Here is a 17,407-nt window from a genome sequence, read left to right as displayed (position 1 = left end):
GAAAAAGCAGACCACTACCACTTTGGGGGGGGAGGTCTATAAGGCCTTGGGAGGTGTGATTTTTATTTTAAAGTATATATTGTTGAGGAGTAGTGTGCTTAAGGAAGTTCAAAAAGGATAATGGGAAAGTGTCATTTGGTCTAAAATTGTAATTGGTAAAGAATAAGACAAAAGAAGGTTTCTTGCAAATTACTTGGTATCTGTTTGGTTCAGTTAGAATATCTGACTATGAAGAACTACTGTGACATTTCATGTACTTTCAGTATTTGAAGAAACTTCTCAGTTGCTCTTTGAATACTTGTTCATTAAAATCCGCTTCTTTAACTTAATATTCTTTACAACTAACAATGATAACTTAATAAGGCAATAAAAACTGAAGGTATATAGTCCTGAAGATTCAGAAACCTCTATGCCAAAAATTATGGCACATATTTGATTATGGAGTTGTGGAAATGTTGGGCTGCACTGAGGAGAACTAATTAACAATGCCTATCATTGAATTAATTCACTCTTATTTACATCTGCACTCATGGGAGTCCAACACCTTATTTTAAGTACATGTAGAAAGTTATTGATATCAATAGGACTCTTGAACTGCTTAATGTTAAGCATGTGCTAAGCTTTTTTTTGGTCAGTGGGTGAATGAGGTCTCCATCCTCTCTTGAAATTCAGTACACTGGCTTTTTGTGGACTTAGTGCACAAGGGTGAATTTCCATAAGTAATTATACTGATATAGAAGTGAATTACTTGCGTGTTTAAGGCAAGTATAATTTAGCCACAAAGTTATTAATTGTTGTAGGGAATAGACTTAAAGAGGCAAGAGTTTGTAATGGGGATGAAAAGATGAAGATAAGGTTTATTTTACAAAAAAAAATGTTGTTCTTTTTATAACTATTTTGAGCAAACTGTCCACGAAAAATAATGAACCACGATGCCTAACAGCACATTAAATATTTTTGCTTATATATTTCAGTTAGTTAATGAAGGCACCTTTTTTTTTTAATAGGAAACTAGGTTGAGCTCAAAAACTATTCTAAATGTAATTTTATCTGTTGGATGTTACTTTGCTTTATCTGGAAAAAACAATCAACTTCTGTGTTCAAAGATCACGTCAGATAACAAGAAATAGATCTATTATTTATGCTATTAACACTGAAATAGTTTTCTTGAGGTGCAATATTTATTTTTCTGCTTTAACAAGACACGTTTATTGTTTTTCCTGCACAGCACAGATGTTTCTAGTAAAAGGAGTTTTAAAAGGGCACTATTTTTGTGTATCATATTTAAATTTGTAATATTGTAAGATTTTGCACAAGTGTGCTGGTATTGTACTGTATAGTATCACATACTTGAGTTTTGAAATAAAAGTATGGTTTCAAAGTCCTCAATGTTGCTACCTTAAAGGTTTGGTTTTTTACATGCGCGCTGTCTGCATATTAATTGGTTTGTTCTTGTTAAATACATACTGCCTTGTCTGTCGTAGTGCCGTGCTACACATACCAAAGATCTTGTTCTTAGTCTTTCAGTTCTTCAGGAGAGTGATGTAGAAGAAGCAAGCAAACTACTGTTTCAATAGAGAAAGTGTTTGTAAGCAGGGTCATCCCTGTCATAGCCTAGACACAAGATGAGAGAGGAAACTGAAATATCCTGGAGAGAGTTTAACTCCTACTTCAGAGGGAGGCTGTCTGTCACTGAGGAGGTTGAACATGGAAAGCCACAAGGGAGATCTGTAACCAAAGGAGGCCGAGTGAAAGGTTAGGATTCTTTATTTGCTTTGTGTTCTCTTGTAGGCTTGGGAGGTCTGGGAAGCCTGGGCTTTGTGGAGAGCTAGCTGCCAGACCAGAGGGAAGGAGGCAATGCTCAATTGCCACAAAGAACAGAAATGTCACTGCTGAATCTCTGATGGTCTGTGTCAGGGAGAAAAGCCTTAGGACAGCAACAACCTTGAAAGGAATGACTGTTACCAGGAAAAGACTCTGATATTTGTATTTTCCACATAAACTTTTTTTAACTTGTTTCCTCCCCTGTCCTTCAGGCTTCAAGGTTGCTTTAGAAATGATTGTATAGAACAGTTAAGTCTGTTCTCCCATATCAGAGGTTTTCTGTTTAGCAATCCTGATCAGCATTTTAAAATGTGCTGACATGAGATGCTGGGAATTTTCCTTATCGGTTACTGTAAGTATTTAGGTCAAACACAAACATATAAGGCTGTTTTGGTTTTTTTTCTTTTTCACCACACAAGACCCACAAACAGGTTAAAGACCTTTTATACTGTTACAGTCCAGCTAAGTGATCTCCTACATAATTTTGGAACCGCTGAAATATAAAAAGGAAGAAACTAACCAGAAAAAAAAAATAAAGGTTAGTTCAGTCTCACTTCATCATTCTACAATTCTTTTCTCCCTCTCCTAATCTGAAGTTGGATCTTACAAAACCATGTGAAGGAGCTTATTTTTTTATTTGGTGTTACAAAGGTGTTTATCTCATTTTTCCAGCTAAAAATCCTACTAAAAATCAATAGCATGGACAGAGTTTGACTAAAGGATCTTTGCCACTGTGAGGATAATAAGCAAGAAGTGTTAAAATTTGGAAGGACAATTAGCACGCAATTTCAAAATGCCAGAAACCCAGCTTTTGATTAGTTTTTATGGTAGGAAATACTTAGCAGTTCAAGGTAAGCATGGAGACGGTAAGATTTTCTTTAATGTTCTCGGTGTTTTGCAGCCACAGTTTACTAGTCCATGAGAGCTGCACAGTAACTATTAGTTTCTGCTCCTACATTGTAAATACAAGTGAATCCACTTAGAACTTGCTTCAGTAAGTCTGATTGCAGTATTTCAGATTGCCACCACTTTGTAGAAGCAGGTAAGTACAACACAATAAAGGAGTGAATAGAAATTGGAGCAAGAAATTTGTTTTAAGACCTCAGGTAGCTTTACCAACATTCAGTTCCAAACCACAGTCCAAACTCAACTCAATTTTCATTTCTTTATTGCTAATGGAGGCATCATTTCATTAACCTACAGTGTTCTCCACTGTAGATGCCTGTCTGTGTTTCAATATATCCATAACCATGTTATATGCTGCTGTAGGGGATTGTGCCTGTGACCTGATAAAAAACTATCTTAATATATTGTTATATATATATTAACTATCTTATAGTTAATACTATCTTAATATATTGTAGGAACTTTCTACAATGCAAACCACAGTTTAAAGAGATAGCTACTATTACACTTGTGTTTACAGGACCTTGAAAACAGCCTGGGGATGTAGGACATCTAAAAGTTTACTGAATTACCAACTGAGTATGACGTAGCAAAACCATCCTGTTGCCAAAGAAGGGCTCATACTATTCTGAACTGCAAAAGCAGGTAATTTATTAATCTGTACTTGGCATTGGCAAGGCCTCAGCTGGAGAGAAAGAGTGAGCAAGCTGGGGTTTCTTAAATGAAAGAAAAGTGGAAGCAAAAAGGCGTATCTCTTTAAGTGTGTAAGATTGTTGCAAAGTGTAAGGGAATAAACTTTTTCCACATCCATTTCCAAGAGGAAAAGAAGTGGCAAATTTACAGCATGGTACGGATAAGTCAGTTTAGACTAGAGAATCCCTTTTTAACAGTAAAGGACACTGAAACACTGGAATAGAGCATTTGAGGAACTGTTAGGAATTTGTCACTGGAAATCTTTAAGATCAGGTTAGACACAGGTATTTCAGGAATAATATAAATACAGCTGATCCTACTGACAGCAAAGGGAACTAACTGATCTTTGAGATCCATTCCTGCTCTATGTTTGTTGGAATCTCTGAAAAAAAATAATTTATTCGCTAAAGCCTCCTGGAGGTTTTCTAAGTTATAGCCGTGAGGGTCATCTGTGTTTTGAATAGATCTATTGGAATCACTGTTGGTTGGAACTTCACAAAAGGCAGCAGTGAATGGACAGGTTCCCACCTCTGTCCTTACAGTCTCACAAGGAATCCCATTTGTGGTAGTGATCTCCAAATCTGTTCATAACTAGGTATCATATTATCTCTGTGTTATGGTACCTAGTTTTGCATTGGAAGTCTAAGGCAAAGGAGAGTAAAAGTACTACATCCAGACAAATAGGATAGTGAGGAGTGGATGTACTTCCAATTCCAGAAGAAAAATCCTGCCTGGCCTGTTGTGATACAATAGAGAATTCATTTTATTTACCAGATGAATAGATAACATGAGTAATGAGCTGTTAATCAGTAAAACAGGAAAAAATAGAAAAAGAAAAACCTCTTTCAAAGTGTTTACTGATGTAGCAGCCTAACAGTCTTATCTCCCTTCCTCAGCTGTGTTTTCTGAGTCAGCAGTAGTTACATTTTCCAGCAAGCCCCACATGAAAGAAAGCGTAGAGGTGATTAGGGATTTCCAGTCAATGACCTCACTTTTGAGTGGGACAGTCAACACATTTGCCGTGACATTCTTTCTATGAAGCAGTGCAGTGACAGCTAGTTACTTTCAAGAAGTCATCTCCAAGGTGGTCTGACAGTATCTGATACCTTAACTTTTCTTAGCACTGGAGACAAATCACCTTGAAATTCTTAATTTTCCAAATCCGTGACAATGGCAACTTATTTCGGAGTTACCTCAGCAGTGTTTTTTGTCTGGATTATGACTTTCATGGCTCAAAGTAACTTTGTAACAGGTATGTAAAGTTCCACTTTTTAAAGCCTCCTACTTGAATAGTAGAGTACTTGGAAAAAAAATTAGCTAGATTTGCAAACAAAAATAGGGGGAAGGAAGTTTGTGTAAATGTGTTTTTGGCATAGGAAACCACAGGGTTTTAAGAATATAGTGCAATGAAGGCTACTCTGGCTTATAGAGGAACTTGCATTGTTAGTCTAATTTATCTCCTGTTTAAATGCTACAGAGCTGCTTGTTTAAAAGATTTGCCATTGCATTTATGATTAAGTTCAGATCTATTGAAATGTGATTTTATTTTGTACTATTTAAAATACCACAGCAGACAGTTTTATACAATCCTCAGAGTGCAAAACATGCACGAAACCAGTTCTGTGTGCCTGTGTTAAAATGCTATCTCTAATGCAAAGTGGTTTGCTCTGATTTGACAATATCCTGACGCTACTTAAAATACCACAGCAAACAGTTTTATACAATCCTCAGAGTGCAAAACATGCACGAAACCAGTTCTGTGTGCCTGTGTTATAATGCTGTCTATAATGCAAAGTGGTTTGTACCTCTGAAGAGGTACAAACAGGCAATATCCTGACACTGTCTTGATTTGCAACATTGCAACAAAAATGAACATAGGGAATTGCTAGCATCAACTTTATCACACAGTTCTTAGATGACCCTCCTCCCTCAAACATTATTACATGAACCTGTTTTTTCAGAGTCATATAATACCCCTTTCTTCTATATGGTAGTGAAATTTGAATGTCTTCTCCTCCAAATTCCATAACCAGCTCGATGCAATCTGTTTTAACTGCAGTAACTACTAGGATATACTCCACATATATCAGATGTTTCCAGGTATTTCACTGTAATTTGCAAGGAGTAAATGCTTATACTCCCTATGTAAAAGAACATACACTATTGTTGCAGACAATTGATTTTCTTAACTACCGAAAGGCTTCTGAAGGAAACCCAGATTAAGTGAATTAGAGGCTCAACTCAAGTCCTATTGAGATTCCACAGGATTGGAGTCCCTAACAACACTAGTCTCCTCTGGCACTCCCAACCACTGAATAATTTTCACGGGGGAAATGGAAAGCCTGAGTCTTAAGACGATTCCTTCCAGCTGCTAGGACCCCCTTAGTTCCCCTCCGAGACTCCTCTGGGGTACCTCAGCTCATTGGTCCAAGAGCTCCAGTTAAGCTCAGGGCTGATCTCCAGCTGTGTCTCTGAGTTGCTTTGTAGAATGCCCTGTCCCCTCCTGTAAGGACTTACTGACTGGGCTTCATGGATGGACTCTGGACTTAGGTTGTAGGTAGCCTTGTCCTCGGGATGGACTTCAGGCATGCCTTATAGGATAGTACAGTCTTCTGCTGTTCCCAAACAGACTTTCTGGATGAATATTAGGAAAAAATTTTTCACTGAAAGGGTTATCAGACATTGGAATGGGCTGCCCAGGGAGGTGGTTGAGGCACCATCCCTGGAGGTGTTCAAAAGACGGGTTGATGTAGTGCTGGGAGGTCTGGTTTAGTGATGGTGATGCTTCTTGTTTGTTGTGTGGGTGTCTATTTTTGTCAGTCAGGTTGACGGTTGGACAAGATGATCTTTAAGGTCCCTTCCAACCTAGAAGATTCTGTGATTCTGTGATGTGACTCATTGTCTTGCTCTCTCTGGGGCTGCCAGTGAAACCTGCCACTGTCACCACTGTGGTCCTGTTCAGGTGCTGTAGGATTGTACCCTGGTTGGTGAGGGCAACATCTTCCCTGTGCTGCAGTTACACTTGGCTCCTGGCTCCTCTTTCCTTGTGGAACAGCCCTGTTCTTGCTGCTCCCTGACAACAGCAGCCAAAGGAAACTCTCTCTAATAAATCAGAGTGAAGGCTTGATGCAAGGCAAAGAGGTACAAACAGCTTCCCCCCAAAAGCAAGAAGAGAACTAATGCACAATAAAGCCAATACCCATGGCTTACAAAAATTGAATTATTTTCTTCCTGTCCTAGGACAACTTTGTCTTGTTGTGAGATTCTTCTGTCTAAGTCTTCCCACCTTTCTCAGTAAAACACATTTTTCACACAAGACCTAAATACTGAGGAGAATATCCCATTATTAGTAGGTTAACTAAATAGGGCAAAGCTTAAAGTACAGCTATGTGCAGCTTGTGGACCAAAAGGATGATATGCTTCTGAAGAATTAGTCTGTCTCCTGTACAAGCTCAGTCATCTTTAGAACAGAGTTCAGAGTGATTTAAGACATGATGAAAAGACTAAAAGGCTACTGTTTGCTTTCTGGATTTCTTCCTCACACTGTAAAGCCATCTGGAAATTAGATTGAAGCTGGTAACTTCCACAACATTTCTTTTACTTCACCCTTTTGTTTTAAAAGTCTTAGTGAAATCTAAGGTACAACTTTGGTCCATGTTCTACAGTCACTTTTCTTATCTGATACTGAATTTTTATATTATGCTATGCATCTATCATGCAATTCTCGTGTAGAAATATTTGTCCTGCAATTGGATGACTAAAGACTGTAGCAGTTTGCAAGTATATAGGCAGCCTTCTAAGGTTTCAGGAAATTCCATTCAATCAGCTGCTCAGCTTTATTTGAAATTTGTAAAGTTGGTCACTCAGGAACTTTCATTCTCAGCATTACATTTTTTACAAGTTGTATTAGCTCAAATCTAAAGATAGGAAAATAATTGACTAAGTAAGCAATAGGAGTAAGAATGAAGTCTGACCATAAAATGTAGTAAGAGGAGAAAGGAATTAGGCATAAACCCTAGAGGAGGAGTGGCATCTTGAAAACTAAGAAAGAGGAATTGTGGAATGTACCTCAGCAGCTGAGACAGGGAGTTACTCAGGAAACCAGAAACGGTTCTCAAGAGGACCAGGAGAGTTGCCTGTCAGCAAAAGGAAATTAAAAAAAATCTGAACACTGGAACACATGGAATAGAATTGAATAGACTGTTTCAGTTGGAAGGGACCTACAACTAGTCCAACTGCCTGACCAATTCAGGGCTGACCAAGTTAAAGCATATTGTTAAGGACATTGTCCAAATGCTTCTTAAACACTGACAGGTTTGGGTCACCAACCACCTCTCTAGGAAGCCTGTTCCAGTGTTTGATCTCTCTGACACAGAATTACGTCAGCAAAAGCAAAGACATGAAAGAGGTCATTCATGAAGACAGGCTGGCTGAAGAAGGAATTTGACAGTGTGAATCATCTTCACACTGGGACTGCTTCGTTAGGCTTGAGGTCCTTGATCCTTGACACACACATCTTCACTGAGCATCTTCATGCAATACGTTTGGGCTTGTCTTATGTTCAAGTTAGGGCTGGATGCAGCCAGTGTGTGGCTATGGGGACTGCTCACGTGTTCAGTGGCTCACCAGGCATGTGACTGGGTCTAGTCACTATCAGGAAGTCTTACTGGAAGGCCTCAGCTTCCATCACTGCTGAGATAAATCCACCTAATTCAGTGATTGCTCTACCAAAGATTTCAGTCCAATTGAACTAAATGTAAAGACAGCAGAGATGCATCATTTACCAGAAGTCATTTCCAACCCCGCCACACCCAGTGGGAGCAGGAGAAGTCTGCCTTTCTTCTAGCACTCCACACAAGCTCAGTCATCTTTTTATCCCCTTCTCATCATGGGTGTGGCTTGGCTGCTACTCCTACATTTTCATTCATAAAATTCAATTCAAGCTCTGTTGCTAAGAAGTCATGTGGTGGATCTGCAGGCATCACTTCATCCTGCCTTGAGACTTTGTGGAACACCTGTATTCTGATACATAGATTTTATGAAGTATTCACTGGTGTACATACCTGCTGAGCACACACTCTGAAAAGCATATTGAGCAAGGAGGTAACGCCTATGGCTGTTGGCTATATGAAATGCTTGCAATGAAATATTTCATTTAATATGGCAATTACTGTCAGTAGCTCAAAAAAAAAAATAATCTTTTTTTCTGGTATATGCTTCTTGTGAAATATGGAGGCAAAAGGGTAATATCCTTTCTCCTTTTTTGTGTCAAATCCTGAATTCTGTCCTGTGTCCTTAACACAAGCTGAGAAAGTAGAGCAGGTGTAATCAGACGTAAGCTGTGCATTTCCTGGTGCTGGTATGCCAGCTGTGGCTATCTAGAAATGCTGGATGAATGGCCTTTGGAGGAGGAATGGGGAAAAGCATCATAAATTCACTTGGCCAATCCCTTCTTTTTCTGTCACCCCCCAAGCACTTAGTAAATTGAACACTTGACAGTGGCTGGGGGGTGGAACCATCATGCTGAGTTAGAAAAAATAAAAATAAAAGATAAGTTTAAGGAGGAATAAGGAGGATGAAATCTTTACAGGTGTATTTTCTTATTGGTACATTAATTCCATGAAAAATTAGGTATGATACCTTTGATGGAACTCATTGGTAAGAGTGGTGTACTGACAGGATCAGTGCCTCAGCGCAACTGTTAGTTTTATCATCCTAATTAAAAAAAAAAAAAAGGGAAAAAAACCCTGTCTGATTTCTCTTCCCATCTTTCATGAATAAGTATGACAAATAAGAGTGTCTATAGTAAGAAAGTGACTCCAGATAATGACTCAAATGCGAACTGTATATGCATTTAGTCTAATAATAGCCAAAACTCTTGAAATTCTAGACTGTTGTGTTAAGAAAATGTTCTATTTTTAAAGTGCTTCTTTTTTTGCTAGAAATTAGTTTTCTACTATCCTCAATCAAGAAACTTACAACAATATTCAACTCAGTTGAACGTGATCTTAAATTCTTCATCAGGATTGAATGTTAATATTCAAATACTAACCTTCAATATTTATGTCTAAATTACAGGTTCCATTCTTCCACCTTGCAGGATCACAGGTGTAGGAATTTATCTTGAGGAGAAAGTGGAACTCTCAGAAGCAAGTAATGCATGTAATCAACTGAATCTACAATTGGCAAGCAAAGACCAAGTTGAAAAGGCTTTGAATCATGGATTTGAAACGTGCAGGTATATGACATCAGTTGGTGTCTCATGACCTTTAGTGAAAGCCTTTACACACATCTAAGGCTGCTGATAAATCTAATATTAAAAGGACCAATGCTTTTTATTGTAGCTTTGGATGGGTGAAAGATGGATTGGTTGTCATTCCTCGGATAACATCCAACAAGAAATGTGGTCAGGGCAATGTTGGACTAGTGCTATGGCGTGCTGATCCCTCTAACAAGTTTAAGGTTTACTGCTTCAATTCCTCAGGTATGTAAGCATGACAACTACGTTGTTTGTGCTTTAGTTTGGGTTTTATGATTTTTTTAATATCATATGAAAAATCAAAACAAGTGAGTTCTTATAATTTGTTGGCCCTTTTCCCCCCAACCTTAAATATTGTCAAGCTGTACTTAGCTCTGTAGGGAAAAAAAGCTGAGAGACTATGAAATTAACTAGACTCCCAATCTACTCTCAGTTAAATCAGACAGCTTCCTTAAACGTGCATCATCCTATGTGTGAAAAGACCTGTCCTTCCTCTCATTCCTGGCTGGCTTTTCCCAGACTGAAGATACAACAGTGGAACTTGGGCCTTGATATGTTAGATCTTCTCAGCACATTAGATGAATATTGATTCTTAATGACTTCTGTGGTATTAGCTAAGAGTAAGTATTTAACTTAAGGCATTGTGTTCCTACTAGTGCTCCATATCTATGGTTATTATGTAACAACTACCCCAATAATTAGACCATATACAGGATCAATAAATTATTTCTAATCCATCCCTAGATCTTGCCAATGAGTTTTAGATAACAAGAGCAAGAGATCATGTACAAAATCCTGAAATTTTTTAGGAAAGATGTGCGAACAAGGGTTGGAAAGAGCAGGAGAAAGGAGGATGTGCAAATGCCCATGCAAAGATATAAAGACCTAAGACCATGCCTGGTGACTGTGAATGTTGGAGCTTACACAGAGACTGAGGATAAAGCTGTTAGGGAGATAGGCTGTGCCTTCACCAGTGGGACTTTGTTCATGATCCTGGGCCTTTTTAGTGAAGGAAGGTAGGTAATACAAGTAATCAACTTATAAAGTATCTGTCTGCTGATAAGAAAGCACTGAAGAGAGAAAGCACCATTAAAAATTGACTTATCACCTAACCTATAAAGTTAAAAATTACATGATTGGGCTAAATTAGTTTTTCTCTACAGTCTGTAGCTTTTATTGGTGAATTAGCACTCAGGCAATGTGCTCTGAAAGAAGCTGCTTCTATTGGTACTGTTATTTCTTCTGTTCCTATGCAACATGGTGTCTCTGTGCATGAAATAATATGTCATTCTGTATCAGACATGTTGGGTAGGTTGGGTAATGCTAAGGAGGTAGCAAGTAATTCCAAATTACTTACCTTGTTTAGATTTAATTAAAAAATATATATACTGTTACAGTACATGAAGAAAGGTAAGCCTGCTGAATGCTTAGAAAATAGCTTAAAAGTCATTAATACTTAACATTTGGATGATTCTGCATTTTTTAATCTTAATTGCCAGACTGTCGCCTGTTCTAGGCATTTTTGTCCCAAAGTATTTAGCAGAGGTTCATTCTGTCAATTTTCTTTGTGCCAAAGAAATGCCAAAATCCCTTGAAAACTGTAGTGGAAAAAGTAAAAAATCCCCTACCATTTAGCTTTTTATTCTGTGAATGCAACTGCGTCATCAGACTTCCCATGGGGATTCATTTGGAGAACAGAACATACGTCGTTTCCCTGTTATTTGTGTTGTAATGTGCTTGTTACTTTAGTGAAATTATTAAAGCTTTACAGAATACAGAACTTCACTAGAAAAGAATTTTCACATTTTCACATGAGTCTGATTCAGCACTGAGCCCTTCCATTTGCATATGAAAGTCCACTTGCATCCACGTTTTTATATAGACAACATTCACATAATTTAAATGACTTAATTTCTGAGGGTCCCTTCAGTTTGTTTCTTTTTAGCCCCTGTTAGAATCATGTCATCTTATTGCATGCCTGGTTTATGCCTGGTTTACCTGAAAGTTTTATGGGCTACTTCTGTTGCCAGGAAATGGAAGTAGTGTTCCAAGTATCAACAGTGCATGCCTATGTTTGGAACATATACATACTATAATAGAAATATTTTTGAATTGTCAATCTGCAGTTAAGTCACCTGCTCTTTCAGGGGGTCATATTATTGGTGTTTATATGCATTATTATTCTAATTACTTGTGAGGAGGAATCTTGTTGTTAGTATGCAATTATAAAATGAGCACCACACCTGCTCAAAAATGTGTTTAACTATGTGAGTAATGATAAAAAATGCATAATCTGGGTTGTAGCCGTGGCTGATTTGGGTAAGGCTTTTGTGAATAAACAAATAATCGTTTCCAGAAGGGAATGACTGAGGACCAATTTCAATAAATGTGTGTACAGTAAGTACAAAACTAGTATCAAACACAACTCTTCTGTATTTCCTTTCCATGCTGCAGATGTTCAGATTAATTCATGTAAACCAGATCCAACGACAACTGTAGTACCTTCATCAACTGCACCAACGGACTTAACTGCGTATTCGGGCTCTGATTTGCCTGAGAACATCACAGCAGTGCCCAACGTGACTGAGTCAGAACAATCCCTGAAAAATACAAAATTTCGCGTAGTATGTGTAACTGAAACTATATTACCAACAGAGGGGACTACTCCGAAAATGCCAGAGGAATACTCATCAATTGACTCTCCCAACTACACTTCCCATGCTGCCTTTAAGAACGATGCCACTGTGTTTGGAGGTAAAGGCCATATATGGTAGCTATTTAATCAGAAGAGCTAGTTACGTAGATGTTAGTGGTAAAACTGTTTACTGCTATTTCTGTTTGCTGCTCCAGGATCTGTTTTGATATAGCTGAACCTGGAGGCAGAACAGGAGCGTTATGGTTTTGCAAAGCAGAGCTTATAAGGCAGAGAATTTTAAAATCATTTTAAAGTAGAAGTAACATCTTTTAAAATACTTTTTGATATTATTTGAACGTGAAATGGTGGAAGTTCATTCTAGTTAATGTGATTTGGGGTAGATACATCTCTGAGAGAGTCTTAGCAAACACCATGTGCTCAGAGTAATGGAAAACTCAGCAGACTCTTAAAAACAAAAGAAGGCAAGAAAGTTTTAAAGAGCACGTTCTCGAGATATGAGGTGTGAATAACTAATGCTAATGTATAGCAACTGAGAAATAGACTTAATGTGAGCAAAAGCGTTCTAAGGGTAACTGAGAAATAGACTTAATGTGAGCAAAAGCATTCTAAGGGTAAGGAGGATAGTTAGTCACAAAAATGTGTTCTCTAGGCAGGTTGTAAAACCCCTCCAATGAGCAGATTAGATAAACATCTGTCAGGAATTGCCTAAATACTGGGTTTAGTCTCTCTTGAAAAAATGAGCAGGAGTTACTACCCTTTTGAGATTCCTAATACCTCTATTCTTGAGTTCATGTGTATGTGCCTCTTACACTTGGCTGTTTTGAGAAGAATCTGGATTTATGCTCATGAACCTGTAGAAAGTCTTAATTTATACAAAAAGTCTATGCTTACCTCACTTTTATCTCTAGGTATCCCTACTGCACTTCTTGTACTGGCAATCACCTTCTTCATTATTTCAGTTGCTCTAGCAGTTTGCTATATCAAAAAGTAAGTTTTTTCTTTTTTTTTTTTTTTCTTTCTGTTGGACTGAGCTAATTCCTAGAGTATGACCACTGAGTATTTTAAATATATAGCTGAAGAGCAAAGATGTAACGATAGTGACATAACAATGTAGCACAAAGAACAAAATGTTTCTGTTGGACTGAGCTAATTCCTAGAGTACAACCAGTGAATATTTTAAATATAGAGCTGAAGAGCAGAGATGTAATGATAATGACATAAGTGTAGCACAAAGAACAAAATTGCAAACCCCATTGTTATGCAGATAAAGTATGTTGTTGCTGTTGCCATTGCCTGCTTTAGAAAAGGAACCAAAACCAATTATTTCCCATTTTTGCTTAGTCAATCATGCCTAGTGTGAAACACTTCCAAGTGTGCCAAAATAACAACACTGAAATGTCCATCTGTTTGTATATAAGCCCTTTGTGCCGTTTTATTCTTGTTTCTCTCTAGGTCAGACTCAAGGTAGAAGTTTTTATTCTGGGACTATGATTGTGTTCAGGAAAAAATTGCTGTTGAGCTCATTTGTCACATATAAAGATCTTCAACACGGTGCATCATTAAATCATATCAAAAAGTTGTGTGCATTTCTCACATCTTAGCCCAGATAGCTTCATTGTTATGTACCACGAATCCTGAATATATATTGTCTGTTTAAAAAAAAAATTCTTTAAAAAGCACACTGCTTGAAGAAGCACAATGATCCAGCAGCCACTATTCTCTGTGAGACTTTTGCTTGAGTATGGCAAAGAAAGTTAATTCTAGATATTTTTCACTCTATTTCTTGAATGATACTGCCAAACTATGTCAATGTTTCTAGTTAATATCCCTTTTTCTATTTAAAGGTACAAGACAACCTTCCAATTTTCAAACAAGAATCAGCAAAAAGAAGTGATTGAAACTACTGCTCTCAAAGAGGCTAAGTCGAATGACAAAGCACCAGAGAAGGAAACAAATAATGGAAAAAAGGTAGAAGAGTCTAAAACCAAGCCTGAGACCACAGTAAAATGTCTAGAAGCAGAGGTTTAAGGGGAAACATGTACCTTTTTTGATAGAAATATAAAATGATGCACACAGAATTTAGCAACGCTTTTAAACATGGGTGATTGTAAATACTCATGAGTGAATGTTCTCTATCTTAACATATGAAAACTTGTTTCTTTAATAATTACATCTTTAGCTATAAATGCTCTCGCAGAAGAACACAGTATCTTTCCTACTTGAAATAAATAAAATCCATCTTAGAGCTCATTTTTCATCTTTAATAAAGAAGTAATTAGGAATATGCTATTAACAACATGCAGTGTGTTAACTATTTGCACAGAATTCAGATCAATGTATATTGTAAAGGGTTTTTTTAATCTGGTTGGAGGGCAGTGTGTTAACTATTTGCACAGAATTCAGATCAATGTATATTGTAAAGGTTTTTTTTAATCTGGTTGGAGGATGTCTGCTAACTTAATGTCTAAAATAAAATTATGCTATCATAGCTCTTCCTCATGTAGATTAGTTTATTTCCATTAAGTAGTTGCATACTGTTTTAAAAAAGTCTGTTTACAAACAGAAGTATATATATATATATATATTTATATATATATAAACACACAGCAACGAATAACATTCTTAGGTATCTTCAACATATAATTTACTGTTTTATTTATTAAAACCTGTATCATTCTTCTGCATCAGACATTTGACGGGGGGAAAAAACCAACCTTGAACTGTATCTCAACAGTGATATTTAAGATCTTTTGTGTATATTTAAGTGTGGTGTTCATAATAAAGGTCTCAAGTGATACGGGACGTTTACAGTACTTCATAAAAAAATAAAGTGTGGTAGATATGTTTGTCTGGACAATTTATTCTCATGAAAACTGTCTCACAGTAAGAAGAGCTCAGATAACCTTGATGTTACAGAAGTAATTAGTTGTTAGAAAAGAATTTCTTGAATAAATGGTTTTGATAACTTATTTTAATATGTGCATGAGGTTATTATGGCAAAGGAAATTTCTTTTTAGATGAAGAAGCTTAAAAAACATAGTCTTAAATAGAATAACAATAGAACTGCTCACCTATATTGTGTTTTTTACAGTGTAGAATACTGGGTTATGAGCTTTCATATTTTTGATTCACAGAAATTTAAAAATTACCCAGCAGTTATATATTCCACTAGATAACTAGATAGTGAGGTTTTGTTTTCTCTCTCTCTTCTTTTTTTTTTTTTGATAGCTCAGAACTCATTTGTTTTCTCTCTCTCTTTTTTTTTTTTTGATAGCTCAGAACTGAAAAATATTTAATGGCACCAAGAGTCTGGACTGTGTTGATATGCAGTCCACCACTGCCATTAAAGCCATACTATTGAAGAAAGACTGTGATTCAATACAGCTCTAAAAACCACTAATTTATATTTAATGGCACCAAGAGTCTGGACTGTGTTGATATGCAGTCCACCACTGCCATTAAAGCCATACTATTGAAGAAAGACTGTGATTCAATACAGCTCTAAAAACCACTAATTTCAGATGTCCATCAACAGAATTTCAGCAGAAAAATGAGTAAGAGAGGAAAGCACTAGATACAGCCTTCCCATGCAGTTAAGTGATTCCTCTGCAGTGTTGCCATGTCTCTGTCCTGGCAACTTGAATGAAAGCACTGTGCCATGTGAGCAGTGAGAGCAGACAGCAGAAATGAGGTCATCAGGAAAGGCCAAAGCCAACACTTGGTCATGATGATGTCAGAACAGCAAACAGGCTTAAGGACACAGGCAACACTAGTGGATTCCAGGTAATTTTAGACTTTTTTTGTGACATGATTTCCCTTCTGCCTCTCTTTTCCATGTTTTATTGGAAATTACCTGTTTGTCTATTCTTTTTCCCCCCCGCCACCAAGAGATAATTATCTATCTTCTCTTACTCTCCTACCAATATTACCTTTATTTCACAGGTATCAATTCCCTTTTCTCTCAGATTGCCTCATTCACACCTCATTCACAACTTTGGAAAATTGTTCTCTAGTTCCACTCCACCTGGTAGCTTTTTGCTTCTATTTTAGACATAAATAATGAGTTTTTTCCCCCTGAAGTGCTTACTTTCTAAAAAATCTATACTAGTTGATTTAATAAGATATTGCCTTATCCTGTCAATTTCTTGTTTTATGATGTAACTTAAAAACTCAGATCGTTTTCACCTTCACACTGATACTTGGCCAATGTACAGTTTGAGCCTTTTATGATGTAACTTAAAAACTCAGATCGTTTTCATCTTCACACTGATACTTGGCCAATGTACATAGTTTGATCTCCCCTCCTTCCATCACACAATTTATGCCAACACTACACAGGCTAAAAGGAACTTGTTACACTGTTCTGTATGTAATAAAAGCTAGCTATAAGTACTAATCAACAAGTATTTGATAGTGCCAGTATATAATAAGTACTACTCAGTCACATTCGAATTAGCAAGTACAAAATGTTCTTGCTCATTGTTTAATAGAATTGCAAGGGAGTTAGCACTACAAAGCAAACAGGAAATGTTTATTTAAGTTCTACACAGAAATTGTCAAAAACCCAAACACTTAACTGCTAGCGGCAGAAACTTAAGAGAAATTCTTCATTAAGTTTCTGGCTTTTCTCAAGTGTCGTGCTTCTTTTTACAAGACACTCCCAATAGCCATGAAGTTCCTTGATGTCTCAGAAATTACATTATGCTCAAGTATCTTGGACAGTAAATCATTCCACCTCGCAGGAGATCACGGCTTGTATTAGTCATTTGACAGCAACACTACTCAGATTCCCACACTGAGGCAGATCACGGCTTGTATTAGTCATTTGACAGCTACTCAGATTCCCACACTGAGGTTACAGATGTTTGCTGACCTTAGGCAAAAGGGGTGCTTGGCCTGCAGGAAATAGAGCAAGGTTCCCAGTCCAGCCCAATCCCTGCCTGGAATACAGGGGTGCCTTTATCGTGGGAAGTACGTGTGTCTATGTGTGAACAGAAGTGGGCAGGAAGGGGAAGTACTACTCCTTTTCTCCTCTTTATTAAAAAAAAACAACAAACAAAAAACAACCA

At 37.2% G+C, this 17,407-nt stretch overlaps 1 protein-coding gene and 1 long non-coding RNA gene across 2 annotated transcripts; both read left to right on the top strand.

Annotated features, from left to right (window-relative positions):
- On the top strand, positions 1-3,377 carry LOC106902940. The gene is made up of 4 exons (XR_001414621.1): positions 1-1,755; positions 2,244-2,362; positions 2,497-2,675; positions 3,251-3,377. It is a non-coding gene; the product is annotated as an uncharacterized LOC106902940 (long non-coding RNA).
- Positions 3,378-4,394: 1,017 nt separating this feature from the next.
- Positions 4,395-14,704, top strand: LYVE1 (lymphatic vessel endothelial hyaluronan receptor 1). The gene is made up of 6 exons (XM_014966500.1): positions 4,395-4,675; positions 9,502-9,661; positions 9,768-9,907; positions 12,137-12,436; positions 13,247-13,325; positions 14,183-14,704. The coding sequence occupies exons 1-6, from the start codon at positions 4,594-4,596 to the stop codon at positions 14,364-14,366; spliced, it is 945 nt and encodes a 314-aa protein (XP_014821986.1). The 5' UTR covers positions 4,395-4,593; the 3' UTR covers positions 14,367-14,704.
- Positions 14,705-17,407: the final 2,703 nt, after the last annotated feature.

This window comes from Calidris pugnax, unplaced genomic scaffold, assembly GCF_001431845.1.
Source record: "Calidris pugnax isolate Ruff unplaced genomic scaffold, ASM143184v1 scaffold26, whole genome shotgun sequence".
Taxonomy (NCBI): domain Eukaryota; kingdom Metazoa; phylum Chordata; class Aves; order Charadriiformes; family Scolopacidae; genus Calidris; species Calidris pugnax.
The sequence above is the reverse complement of the archived record's forward strand: the minus strand, read 5'-3'. Positions and strand labels throughout refer to the sequence as shown.

Excerpts from the sequence above, each read along its gene's own strand:
- LYVE1 (XM_014966500.1), top strand. The coding sequence starts at position 4,594 with ATGGCAACTTATTTCGGAGTTACCTCAGCAGTGTTTTTTGTCTGGATT. Across the intron at positions 9,662-9,767 it reads CATGGATTTGAAACGTGCAG|CTTTGGATGGGTGAAAGATG; the intron begins GTATATGACATC and ends TTTTTATTGTAG. Across the intron at positions 12,437-13,246 it reads CGATGCCACTGTGTTTGGAG|GTATCCCTACTGCACTTCTT; the intron begins GTAAAGGCCATA and ends TTTTATCTCTAG.